At 50.0% G+C, this 13863-nt stretch overlaps 1 protein-coding gene across 1 annotated transcript in view; it reads right to left on the bottom strand.

Annotated features, from left to right (window-relative positions):
• The window catches only part of TRAM2 (translocation associated membrane protein 2), an 81686-nt gene that overhangs the window by 11006 nt on the left and 56817 nt on the right, over positions 1 to 13863 (bottom strand). Inside the window, exons 3-5 of the mRNA XM_012760852.3 lie at positions 7841 to 7950; positions 7197 to 7313; positions 404 to 462 (exon numbers count right to left, since the gene is read on the bottom strand). Of these exons, the coding sequence (XP_012616306.2) occupies positions 404 to 462; positions 7197 to 7313; positions 7841 to 7950 (286 nt within the window). The remainder of the gene's footprint in view (positions 1 to 403; positions 463 to 7196; positions 7314 to 7840; positions 7951 to 13863) is intronic.

Genomic DNA, 13863 nt, shown 5'->3' with positions numbered 1-13863 from the left:
CCTGGCAGCACCAAGAGAGGCAGGGGACGCCGCCTCTGACAGGGCTCGGCCACGGCTGGCCGGAGGGAGGATGTGCGTGAACGTAAGTGGGTTGCTGAGATGGTACAGAGCCCCGAGGACTTTATGGAGATGTTCTGCTTCTCTATCTGTCTCACGCAGTTTAGGGACCTCTGTGGCAAGAGTCAGTACAGATGACATCTCATCTGGGGCTTCTCCAGTCAAGCATGCTGGGAGAAAGTGGCTCCCAGACCAGCCTGCCATGCACGACACCTTGCCCCAGTAGGCTCAGGGAACGATCCTGTCCTCAGGCCAGCTGGCCCACCGTGGTCTGGCCACATTCTGGGACGGGAAGACAGTGGGCCAGCTCGTTCCTCCCTGGGGACTGAGTCATGAGAGTACTCACGGGAGGTACACATGCGGGTAGTCTTCCCAGAGGCTCCTCGGGTTCGTTAAGTATCCTTCCTGTGGCGGGGAAGAAGACAGACCACTCAGAGATGTGGACAGGACACCCACAGGGGCCCTGGGACCAGTCCGGGGGTCAGGGACACACCCAGCCCCCAACGGCTAGAAAGAGAAAAGGAACAGGAAGTGTGAAAATGAAGGACCCTTCTGCATGGGACTCCCTGGTGCTTGGCTAGTTTCTTTATTGTAGAGTCATGTTGGAGTAGGAAGAGCCGTGCTCTGGGGTCAGAAGACCTGTGTCTGAATGTGAGTCCAACACGTACTAGGTGCATCCTCTGAGCACGGTAATTAGTCTCCCTACGCTTCAGTTGGCTCATCTATAAAATGAGGATAAAAATACCTATTGTCACAAAGTTATTGCTGGAAATGAATGTGATAGTTTATTTGACAGTGTCTAGTACTGTGCCTGGCATGCAGAAAATGCTTGCAGGATGTATAAGCAAATAGACTCTAGAATCATCACCCACTGCAAAAATGGGAAAGACTTAGTTTGGCTTTTCTCATTACCATGAATAAAAGGAATCGCAGGGCCTCAAAGGCCTCACTGTGCACCTGGACTCTGATACCTGTCACACTGCATCATTGCCAGTCACCTCCATTACTCTGCAACTGCATTCACACCACCATCTTGTCCTTCCCTGCCTTAGATCTCTAGTGTCTAGTGCAACGCCTTGTACATGGTGACGGAGGTACCCTAAAAACCCTCCCATCACAAAACATCCAGAAATGCTAGATGGAATCCAACAAATATTGTTTTAAATGCAAAGCCTGCTCACAATAAGAAAGGGAAACCCCCTGGGGCCCAAAGGGAGAGAAGCCCAAAGCCAGAGCAGTAAGGTGACACAGTAGCAGCCCAGAAGGTGCTACTCCCGGGGCCCACGTGGGAACAGAAGATGATGCCTTGGGTGGTGGAACCTAAGACCTTGTATAAAATCAGGACCCTTGAAAGGCTACAGTCTTGAAGAAGGGGTAGACTAGAATGTATTCGCTGACCAACACAGGAGAGTGAAGATGTCTGCTCAGCCTGTGCTTGGGGTAAAAACAAAATCATATACCCTAAAAAACAGCAACCTCATATTCACCCAGAGCTTGGAGTTCAACTACCTACCACCTGTGTGGTCCAGGAAAGAGCAAGCTAAGAAATTAGTATTAGTAGTGTTGTGGGCCAGTGATACTCTAGGGCAGGCATCCTCAAACTACGGCCCTTGGGCCACATGTGGGTGTTTTTGCCCGTTTGTTTTTTTTACTTCAAAATAAGATATGTGCAGTGTGCATAGGAATATGTTCATAGTTGTTTTTTTTTTTTTAACTATAGTCCGGCCCTCCAATGGTCTGAGGGACAGTGAACTGGCCCCCTGTTTAAAAAGTTTGAGGACCCCTACTCTAGGGATATACCCTCATCCAGATGTATAGGATTCCCATAGATAAAACCTTGCAAAAGATGAATTTACAATCCAAGATTACAAGACACGGGAAGACACAATCCACTATAAGCAAGATCAGCTGACACTATAAGAGTCCAGTAAAAATTTGTTGGTTGAATAAATGAATGAAGGATGAATGCTTTAGGCAATTTCTCTCTTCTGAAGAAAAGGTTCCTATTTGTCACTTGGAGAAGGCAGAGGTTAGATTAGTATGACTTCATTTTAAGAAACAGGGAAATGAAGGCATTGACAGGAAAGATCTCCTGAAAGGAGATGGTTTTCCAGTAGCACAGCTGAAATCTGAGCGGGACCACCAATCTCCTGGTCCAATAACTTCAGGCCAGCTTGCGTCAGTAAAGCAGAAAATCGACTGCAGTGGTGGCTTTGATGAAAAGGCTGAGAACCTCACACGGCCACACTGTGGTTGAGGGCAGGGGTTCTGCAGTGCTCAGGAAAAGGAGAAAGCCAACACATCTTGGTGAGAAGCAGTCTAGATCACTGTCTACCGGATCTTTCAGTTTTATTTCCCAGTGAGGGCTGATCCACCCACCTTAGAGTCACTAAATGACCTTTGCCATGTCAGTATGCATTTTATAGGTACAGTCCACAGCCCAAATCCCATAACCCTGGGCTTCCATCAGCGAGACGACCTGACTGATGGGTTCAATCAGACACTGCGTAGTCATGGAAACTTAGACTGGAAGGAAAAGGTGTCAACTTCAAACCTGTATGGCCTCATCTCTAGTCCCACTAGCGCTGCCCTCCTCCCTTGGCAGCACACAGATTGAGGTGCAGAGGTGGAAGGCTCTGGTGGTAGCGGTGAGCTCCTCCAAACACCTTCCCCCTGCCACTCCCACGCCTGCCTCCGCCAGATCTCTGGCTCGAGGCTGCTCATTCCAGGGAAGTCAGAGAGGCGAGAATGTCTCTTCCTGGAGGAAGCAGCACCGTAGTTAGCACAAAAAAAAAAATGGTACTTCTGGGACTGAGGTGGGAGAGGAATTTCTGCCCAAAAAAAGGCCAAGAGAAGCAGTACCGAGAAACGTTGAAAGCCCAGACAATCCTGTGATTTTAAACAGGAACAGTCCTCGGTTTGGCCTCTTTACTTAGGAGACAAAGAGGTCAGAACTTGGAAGCCAGTAAGCAAAGAAAACTCCCCAGAAAAATGCTGCCTGCTTGCGAATGTCTAGTCCCCTGGGACTGGGGGAGGCGGGGGTGGAGGGGGAGAGCGGGGGAGCCAGAGGAAAAGTGACTCACTACTCTGAGAACAGCCTTTTCCAGACCTCTGTCCAGGCAGCTGTCTTCGGGCAGACCGGGGTCAGGGCACCCTGAGCTGGGGCACGCAAAGCACCTGAGTTCACAGGGGGCCGGGTGTGGCCCAGGGAGCACCTGGAACCCACCCTGAATCCCATCCACCGACAGGCCTCGGCAGATGGTGTGGAGGAGCTTTGGAAATCCTTTGTTCTCTTCTGATCCTACAAATCGACCCACGAGCTCAGCAAGGCCTGGACAAGCTGGAAACATCCCTCCTGTTTCCCCAGCAGCCTTCCTTTCTCGTGCACAAAGAAAGAGAGCCACAAACCCAGCAGAATTCAGATACCACACAGCGGCCGGCTACCTAGATTCAGACACACCTTATGTCCTCTGTCCATCAGAAACAACCATGCACTCAAAATCTGCTCTAAAGCAACTAGTCTGTTGGTAGAAACCAGTCCTCGTACAGGGACCAGCATTAAAGACCGGTCCTCTGTTGGGTTCTCACTGAGCAGTGGATTTTAGGTTCCAAAATATGAAGTCCGACATCTCAAGGAAGTCAGATAGGGGAGACCAAACGCCCACCCACCCTGCTGTCTCCAGTGGAGTTTTTCCCCCCTAAACAGTGAATAGTAGATCAAAGGTAGATTAAAAGTTGGAAGTTGACATTCTTACAAAACTATTGGTTGGTCCAGCCACACTCCCATCACTGTATCTGTGTGTATACAGGGGACATCCGAACCAAACACCAAAATAAAACTGGTATTTCTGGTGGGAGGGATCTGGGGTAGATGTTTGCTTTTTTTTTTTCTTTTCTTTTTTAAGACAGAGTCTCACTTTGTTGCCCAGGCTAGAGTGAGTGCCGTGGCTTCAGCCTAGCTCACAGCAACCTTAAACTCCTGGGCTCAAGCAATCCTCCTGCCTCAGCCTCCCAAGTAGCTGGGACTACAGGCATGTGCCACCATGCCCGCTTAAGTTTTTTTTCTATATATATTAGTTTTGCCAGTTAATTTCTTTCTATTTATAGTAGAGACGGGGTCTCACTCTTGCTCAGGCTGGTTTCGAACTCCTGACCTCGAGCAATCCGCCCGCCTCGGCCTCCCAGAGTGCTAGGGTTACAGGCGTGAGCCACCGCGCCCGCCCTGCTTTTTTTTTTTTAACTTCTCTGTACTGTTAGCTTTTTAAAAAAAGGATCCTCTATGATGTTTATAAAAATAATTCATTACTTAAAAAACTGTTGGAGGCTGAAGAAAAGATGCATTTGCAGTCCATTCATTCATTCTCATAGCAAATATTTAGTGAGCATTTAGTACATGCCAGGCACTGTTCTAGGACTACAGCAGCGAGCACGGTGCCTGCTAGCAAGCAGCTCGGGGTCTCCCGGGAGAGACAGACACGGAGCATGTGCACACGAACAGGAAACACACCAGTAACGGGCACAGTGCAGAAAATGCAAATGGGGGCGTTCTCTGAGGAGGTGACATGTAGGTGGAGACTTTGGATGGCAAGAAGGGACTGGCCAGCCATAGGGTGTCAGGGAACAGAGCTCCTGAGCAGAGGAACCGCCAGTGCAAAGCCCAGGAGGCAGGGACAGCCAGGAGTGTGAGAGGAGCAGAGGTAGAACGGGGGCTGCAGCCAGCCAGGTGAGATTGCAAGGCTGGCAGGGCCCAGACAGCGAGCAAGGAGGAAAAAAAATGATTTCGGCTATTAAGCCAGGAAATGTGTGGTTTTATTTATGTTTTAAAAAGCTCCATCTGGCTGAGCAGAAAATGGACTGGGGTGGGAGGGTGCAAGAGTGGAAACAGCCTCCTTTTGGGAAAAAAGATACTTCGTGGCCCAGGCAAGAGATGCTGGTGGCTTGGACTACAGGTCAGGGTTTCTCAGCCTTGGTGCTAGGGACACCTGGGGCCAGATCGTGTTTTGTTGTGGGGTTTGTCCTGTGCATTATAGGACATTTAGTAGCATCCCCAGCCTCTACACACTAGATGATAGCAGCATAGTGCCAAATGTGGGGTTTGTCCTGTGCATTATAGGACATTTAGTAGCATCCTCAGCCTCTACACACTAGATGACAGCAGCATAGTGCCAAATGTCCCCTGGGGAGCAAAATCTCCCCAGGTGGAGGGCCACCGGGCTGGGGGAAATAGCACGGGCAGAAAGTGGCAGGCAGACGCTCAATGTGTTTCGGAGGTAGAGCTGCCAGCCCCGCTGATGAACGGACTGACTTCGGGGGGGAGAGAAACAGGAATCATGAAATATTTGCATTATAACAGAAAAATATGATTAAAAAAAAATCAGCTATTTTTACTCCTTTTACAGAACTCCCTCTCTTTTTTTCCATCCACTTTCCTCCCAGGCAGAATGGTGCAGCTGGAGGGGGTGAGGACAGGAGTCAAATGGTGTGATCGGAAGCTGGTGTCCCGGGAGCCTCCCGGGGTCCCCTGGTCCCTGTTTCCTGTGTGTCTGTCGAGTGGGGGACCGGCTCTCCCCAGAGTGAAAGACTGTTGCACGCTTCCCAAGAAAGGTCTACGTGCTCTGGCCAACTCGCATCATCACTGTCAAGTCCTTGAAGGACCAGAGAAGTGACTGGAGCAGTGAGCGTTTCCCACTCTGGACAGGGGGGTTAAGTCACTTGGCCCTGGCCTCCGAATCTGGTGGCCATGTGTCGCAGCTGGGGTGGAATGTCCGGGGGCGAGGGTGAAAGGGTAAGAGTGATTCAGAGATGAGGCAATGCTTCGCCTGCAAGTTCATGTAGATGTCGCTGGCATCCTGAGACCATTCATTCTGCCTCAGAGCAGCGTAGGGCTCCCGAGGTGGGAATGAGCCCGAGATCAGGGGCTGGGAGAGAGGCCGGAAACCCAGGAGTACAGAGCGGTGTGCGCCCCAAGCAGTGGCGGGGACAAGTACTCACACTGTGTAAGTCCCCCCTCCCAGGGACGGTGTACCGAGGTCCCCCTGTTTGAGGGGACAGAGAAGTCTAGGTCCCTCGTTTCAAATTCCTAGTGTTCTGCTTAGGAAAACTGTTCTGCGATAAAATGATAACAGGAGTAAAAGCGATATCCAAAAGGACATGCTGACCCCTGCTCTGGGAATACAGACTCGATGTTCAGCTCTGGAGACAGACAGTTCCTCACGACGAGAGAACCCGTCACTGTCCCTGAGCGAAGACGAAGAAGGTGAGGGGTCTGCAGTGGGCCGAGAAGGGAATCTCACAGAGGTCACGGGGTTGCCCAGTTCTCCAAGCCCAGGGCCTAGATTTCCCCCGGGACCAGGCGGCAGAAGAGGTGCTCCAGGTGGGGGTGGGTGCTAATTAAACGCTTCCTAGCAGGACAGGCAGGGTCTTGTTACAGCGAACCCCAAAGGACCGTCCGCATTCCTTTGTACAAAGGAATTTTGCTGTATCAAAGGTTGCCTGACATAAGAGTCCTATTGTGTAGGAAGGGGAGGTAGATAAATCAGAGCTCCGGTCCTGCAGGCGTTTGTTGGAGCGGCAGCGACTCTCACCGGATCTGATGCGTGGACAGGGCACGGCTGGCCTTGTCTATGGAAGGCCAAGGCAGTAAAACAGAACGTGCGCTGGACTGGAACCAGACCCCCGAGTCCAAGCTATCCCTGCTACCTCAAAACCCCGTGACCAGGGTCACACTGCAAAATTTGAGCTTGGAACTCTTTATAACATGGGTAGCAGAATGAACTGAACGTTTATCTTATGGTATAGTGACTGTAGAAAGAACTTGTAAAACAATACAGTGTCATGTAGACACAGGGCATCGTTATTGCAGTATCGCCTAATAATTATAACAAGTGTTTACTGTTGGACAAGACGACTCTCTCTGGCTATAAAATAGCATCTATACCATTTGACCTCTCCCTGCAATACCATGAGGATACAAAAATAGTTCCAATTTCTAAGAAACTGAAGGTTCTAAGAAATGTGCTCCTTTCTCTTTTTTTTCCCACCTGCTAAGCCCTTCCCAGTCATTTTATCCACAATCCAAGAGAGACCTGCCTCTCGGCCCGGGCTCCCCGACCCCCTCAGCTGCCCGCAGGCTTGCTCACCGTCACCACCACGTAGAAGCACCAAATCACCGAGCTGAGATGAAACATGACCAGCTGTCCAGATTCATTGAACTTGCTGTGTTTGACCTTGGAGAGATGAAGCCGTTTGCTGATTTTCTAAAGAATAGAGAAAGCCCCTTATGTTAATGTATGACTATATCCATGCCCGGCAGATTTCAAGCTACTGTTTTGTCCCCACAAAAGGGCTGAACATCGTTGGAAGGTTGAAGCCAGCCATAATCTAGGTTTATTTAATGTACGCCGACTGTGTGCACATAGAAGTTAATTTAAGGCAAGCATTTTTAAAAAGCGGCAAGATGAATATCTTTAGCTTATGTGCAAAGAAAACAGCCCCCAATCATGCTGTGTGTGACAGACCCATAAGGACACTGTCTCGTCATATTTCCGACAGCTTTTTCCTCGTGCAAGAAGTCCTGCTGTCCCATGTGCTGTTCAGAGAAGGCTGAGAGAGGGGGCAGAAACTAAAGCGTGGTGAGGGAAGTCCAGTCAACAGGACCAAACAGGAGATGTAAACTAGGGGACCAAACGGACTCAGGGCTGCAGTTTCCTCCAAGGTCCTCGGAGGACCTCCACCCAGGGCATCTCCCCAGCTTCGGGTTTCAGAATCAGGGCGGGTCACTTACGTCTAGTATGTACTCCTGAACCACAGCGTGCAAGATGATGGCAATGAAGATGTAGAACAAGATTGTCACCAGGTCCTTCGGGCCGTAGTGGTAGTGCACGGTCTCGCCATCTGAGGAGGCAATCAGAGTCCGTCAGCGTCCCGGGGTGTGGGGAGCAGAAGATGCCAAGGCATGCCACACATCTGCTGTAGCGCTACACTTGGAAGGTTTTGGCCCCAGAATCCTCTGTCCAACCTCTGGTCCCCTTCCTCAGGAAGCATCGACTGGGAGGCTGGGGAGAAGCAAGCGCACCGCTGTACCATGATGACAGTGTGTCTCCCAAGTCGGGGCTAGGGGCCCTGACAGTGGTTAGGGGCCAGGGATCAGAGATAACCAGTCATCATCCCTGGCTCCATCACTCCCCGACTGGGCGACTACGGATAAGTGACTAACTTCTCTGGGCCTCAATCTCCTCCCCTGTAAAACGAGACTCTAGTTACACGTCAATGAGAAGGCACAGCTTAAGGGTTAAGAGTGTGGACCCAGGCCGGGCGCGGTGGCTCACGCCTGTGATCCTAGCACTCTGGGAGGCCGAGGCGGAGGACTGCTCAAGGTCAGGAGTTCGAGACCAGCCTGAGCAAGAAGCTTGAGATTCCCATCTCTGCTAAAAAAAAATAGAAATAAATTAGCTGGACAACTAAAAATATATAGAAAAAAACTAGCCGGGCATGGTGGCGCATGCCTGTAGTTCCAGCTTCTCGGGAGGCTGAGGCAGGAGGATCTCTTGAGCCCAGGAGTTTGAGGTTGCTGTGAGCTAGGCTGATGCCACGGCACTCTAGCCCGGGCAACAGAGTAAGACTCTTGTCTCAAATAAATAAATAAATAAAAAAGTGTGGATGCAGAAGCTGGACTGCCTGAATTTGTATCACAGCTCTGTCCTTTACTTCCTATGTGACTTTGAGGCACCTCTACGTTGTGATCTCTCTGTGCCTCAGTTTCCTCATCTGAGTTCCTGTATCATAGGGCTATTGTGAAAATTAGATGAATTAATAAACACAAAATGCTTAGAACAGGGTCTGGCACACAGTAAGTATTTGCTATTATTTTTGCTACAGGGATTTGCTATTATTTTTGTTGTTGGGCTATTGTGAGGAATAAATGAGATAATTTGCCTATCCCAGTGCCTATGACTTTATAGTAAAGCATGCAAGAAATGGTGGTGTACTGCAAGACTATTCAATATTATAGTCATAAATTAGACAGAATCCCAGATACAGAAATCTCATGACCCTCTACTGCTGTTGCCTCCTTCTCCACGGCCAGAGGGGAACCTGCACCCCGATCTGGTTGGCAGGCGGCAGGGCTGCAGGGGCCTGGCAGACGCCTGCCTGGGCCTGGGCTGCTCTGCAAACCACCCCTCCCCCAGGCACGCTGGCTGCCTTTCCAGCTGAGCTGCTCTCGCCCTGAGTCACACACGCGTGAGTCATCTCTGTGCTGGGATGCGTTTACCAGAAGGTAGGCCAGGGGTGGTTTGTTTCAGGGTGGCCAGGGAACACAGTGCATCTGACTGGGTCACTCTGGGAGTCACCCCTCACCTCGGCCCCCCTGGACCGGGAGACTGTGGAGCGTGGGGCAGTGGTGAGCGGGCAGGAGGAGGTGGCGAGGACAGAGAGAACATGAACTTTGAAACCAGACAGACTTTCCTTTTTCCTCTCCCTCCGCCTTTGCATAAAGACCTTACTCTGTGAGAGGCCCTGGGCTAGCTGTTGAAACAGGGAGATAAAAGACCTGCCCCTGGCTGCAAAGCATGCAGCACAGCAGGGAGACAGAACAAACAGTCAAGGATTACACCACAGTCAGGCTGGAGCCCCCCAGAGGTGAGCGCAGAGAGTGGGCAGGTGGAGCCTGACTCTGGCTGAGCAGGAGGTGCGGGGTGACGGGTCAGGCCGGCCTCAGAACTCGGGGAGAGGCCGGGCAGTCGGGGGCAACCCGGGCAGAGCGGGCAGCATTCAGCCAGGATGCAGGGAATGGGGCTGGGGTGCCGGGGTTGGCGGGGCAGGTAGTCATGGCAGGTGACGAGGCTGTTGCTGATGGCCTTGCGAGCCATGTGGAAGGGTGTGGACTTTATCCTGAAGGCAATGTGGAAAACATCGAAGAACTCAAACTAAACAGGAAAATGATGAAATCTGTGTTTTGGAAAGTTTTCTCCGGCAACAGTGGACACACTTGGAGGTGAGGACACCAGTCAGGAAGCCAGCCCCGCGAGCCAGGTGAGGAGCCTCGGGGCCTGCACTGGGGCAGGAACTGATAACCCAGCCACAGACCCACCCGGACCCAAGGAAGGACTGAGATCTCGGAGGAGAAGACAGGAAGGTGAGGAGAAGGACGAGGGACCCAGCCTCCGACTCCTCTCTACCGCCTGTGAAGCTGGGATACTTTCTTTGCTTTCTTCATAAAGGAGGATCAAAGGAGACTAATTAGATGGTAGCATATTTTGAAGCTATAAAATAACTAAACACATGCAAAGTTTCATCATCAAGGCCATCATCATTAGGCAAAATGGGATTTGGACTCAACCAACCAAGCACGGTCCAAGAATCAGTGAAATAACACCTGTCAAGACTTATTATCCATCTTAAAGCCCTTTGAAGGTCACTTGCCATTTTTTTTTTTTTTTACCCCAGATACGATGGGGTCCCAAGAGAGGTGACCATAGCCTTAAGTCCTTCTTGACATAAGAATGAATGTGTGAGTAAATCCATTCTGTGTTCCTTCGCTGTTGAGTGCAGCAAGCACATGTGTTCATCAGCCAACAAACCATGTGCAGGGTTCTGTTCTGGGGCTGGGGAGATGGCCGTGAGCCATGTGGGCACAGCCCCGGCCTGCCTGGAGCTCAGCAGGTCCACATCAAATCCTCATCTACTTAAAACCAGTGGCCAAAGAATAACAGCTCAACAACAACAACAACAAAAACCAAGCAACTTAATTAAAAAATGGGCAAAGGTCTTGAATGGATCTTCCTCCAAAGAAGAACTCAAATGGCCAAAAAGGACATGGAAAGATGCTAATCATGAGGCAGATGCTAATCAAAACCACAATGACTTATCTCCACACACCCATTAGGATGGCTACCATAAAGGAAAACAGAAAAACACGGAAAATAACAACTGTTACAGAGGATGTGGCAAAACTGCAGCCTTTCTTTGTGCATTGCTGGTGGGAATGTACAATAGTACAGCCGCTATATAAAACAGTACGCTGGTGCCTCAAAAACTTAAAAATGGAATTACCATATAACCCAGCCATTCTACCTCCTGGTATACACTGAAAAGAATTGAGAGCAGGATCTCAGGGAAATATCTGTACCTCCACATTTGCAGCAGCACTATTCACAACAGCCAAAAGGTGGGAGCACCCCAGTGTACACAGACTGGTGAATAAACAAACCAAATGTGGTCTATACACACAATGCAATATTATTCAGCCTTAAAAGGAAGAAAACTCTGGCATACGCTACAACATGAACCTTGATGAGGACATTACACTAAGCGAAATGAGTCAGTCGCAAAAAGACAAATACTAAATGATTCCACTTACATGAGTTACCTAGAGCAGCCAAATGTATAGAGACAGAAAGTAGAAGGGTGGTGGCCAGGGGCTGGGGGTCGGGGGAAATGGAGAAATTGCCGTTTAATGGGTACTAAGTTTTCAGTTTCGCAGGATGGAAAAAGTACAGGAGGTTGGCTGTACGATAAGGCGAATGTACTTATTAACACTACTGAACTATATACGCTTCCAGCGGTTGAGACGGTACATCTTACGGGTATTTTATCACAATTTTAAAAGCAACAACAAATAACCCAGCACCCGGATGTGACAATGCTCTGAAGTGGACCGAAGACTGGTGGAAGAACCGGGAGGTTGGGATCCTACAGAGGCAGGAGGTCAGGAAGGGCCTTACGGTGACGGCAGGACGTGTGGAATATGTCCTAAAGGCAGTGAAAGCTCCGGGAGGAACTTGGTCACATAGTTATAAAGATCTGTCTTCCTGCCACATGGAGAAGGGGTTAGAGGAGCAAGGGTGGAAGCCTGGGGAGAGCAGTTAGGCGGCGCCGTGGGTGTTCCGGGAGAGGGGGCATGGCGGGTGTCCTGCCCCAGGACAGCGGCAGAGCGAAGGAGAGAAGACAAATGCACCGCGTGGATTTGGGCGAGGGGATCAGAAGACCCAGGACCGGCTGGGGGCATGATTCTCAAGTTCCTTCTGTAATCTAATCTGGTATTCTGTAGCCCTCCTTCAGAGTTTCGGCATTCTTCAACGTGCATTATCTTGTTTGATCCCTGTAAACATCTCATGAGATAAACATCCAAGCAAAGTGGATGAGGAAACAGCATTCAGAGAGCTAAGCGACAGGGTCCATTGCTGGGGTTTCCTAGTTTCTGGGGCCCCAGCCCGGCCACCAAATGCTACCTCGAGGTCAACAGCACTCCTCACCCCACCCCGTCAGCTTTATGACTGGTACTATGCCACCCTTTGGATCTCTTTCTCCTATAATTGTAACGAACATCATCGTACACAAATACTCAAAAGCTGTACCCCAATTTACACAAATTCTCTCTATTGCTTCCCCCTCCTCATCTGCTATCTTCCTACTTTGGATCACAGCAGGGAAGTAAACTGGGGTGGTCTTTTCTGTTTTCCATAGAGCTATGCACGTTTGTGTTCTTCTAGGCACCTATAAACAAAAATCACTGATGCTTTCGATTTTTTTTTTCTTTTTAAACTGTTGGCTCACCAATTCTTATCAAAACCCTCTCAATGCCCAAGAGAGAGCTCCTACTCCTTAGGGTCACTCCTGTCTTGCATGGACCTTCAAAAAGAACAGCAACAGTTTGGTAATAACCTATTACAATTGTTTAGAAGTATTAAGTTCAGCACGTCTCTAGGCTGTTAGACCAGAGAGGTGACTCAGACTGCGAGTCACAGCAAAATGCCTTCAGGGACCAGGTGGGTAACACACGTGAGCCCAGGGGTCCAGGTGCTTTAAGATACATTCTTCTTTCAAGGCAGAATTTTTTCTTCTTCTTTTTTTTTTTTTTGAGACAGAGTCTCGCTTTGTTGCCCAGGCTAGAGTGAGTGCCGTGGCGTCAGCCTAGCTCACAGCAACCTCACACTCCTGGGCTCAAGCGATCCTGCTGCCTCAGCCTCCCGAGTAGCTGGGACTACAGGCATGTGCCACCATGCCTGGCTAATTTTTTCTATATATATTAGTTGGCCAATTAATTTCTTTCTATTTATAGTAGAGACGGGTCTCGCTCTTACTCAGGCTGGTTTCGAACTCCTGCCCTCGAGCAATGGGCCTGCCTCGGCCTCCCAGAGTGCTAGGATTACAGGCATGACCCACTGCGCCTGGCCACTGAGACAGAATCTCACTGTGTTACCCGGCTAGAGTGCTGTGGCGTCAGCCTAGCTCACAGCAGCCTCAAACTCCTGGGCTCAAGCAATCCTGCCTCAGCCTCCCCAGTAGCTGGGACTACAGACATGCGCCACCATGCCCAGCTAGTTTTTTCTATATATTTTAGCTGTCCAATTAATTTCTTTCTATTTTTAGTAGAGACGGGGTCTCGCTCTTGCTCATGCTGGTCTCGAACTCCTGATCTTGAGCGATCTTCCTGCCTCGGCCTCCCAGAGTGCTAGGATTGCAGGCGTGAGCCACCACGCCTGGCCAAAATGCAGAATTAAGCAGGTAATATTCTTCACTTCCACAGGTAAATACGCTTCCAGTTGTGCACTGCCCTCAGGGTCTACCTTGCACATCTCCACTGTGAGAAACAAGTTCAAGAAACATCCACTTTCTTTTTAACCTCACTAAAGGAAATACAACAACTAAAACTGGGATAAACAGTGAGTGACAAGGAGCTTCAGTGTCAGGGGCACACTAGAGGTAAGAAACAACTGTGGAAAACTCTAGAGCATACGTGTCCCGTAGGGTTAAGGTAGGGAGCGGGGAAGCAGCGGCTCCCCAGCCACTATGGCCCCAGGAGAG

Source organism: Microcebus murinus, chromosome 5 (assembly GCF_040939455.1).
Source record: "Microcebus murinus isolate Inina chromosome 5, M.murinus_Inina_mat1.0, whole genome shotgun sequence".
NCBI lineage: Eukaryota > Metazoa > Chordata > Mammalia > Primates > Cheirogaleidae > Microcebus > Microcebus murinus.
Note: the sequence above shows the minus strand (reverse complement) of the source record. Positions and strands in the feature narration are given on the sequence as shown.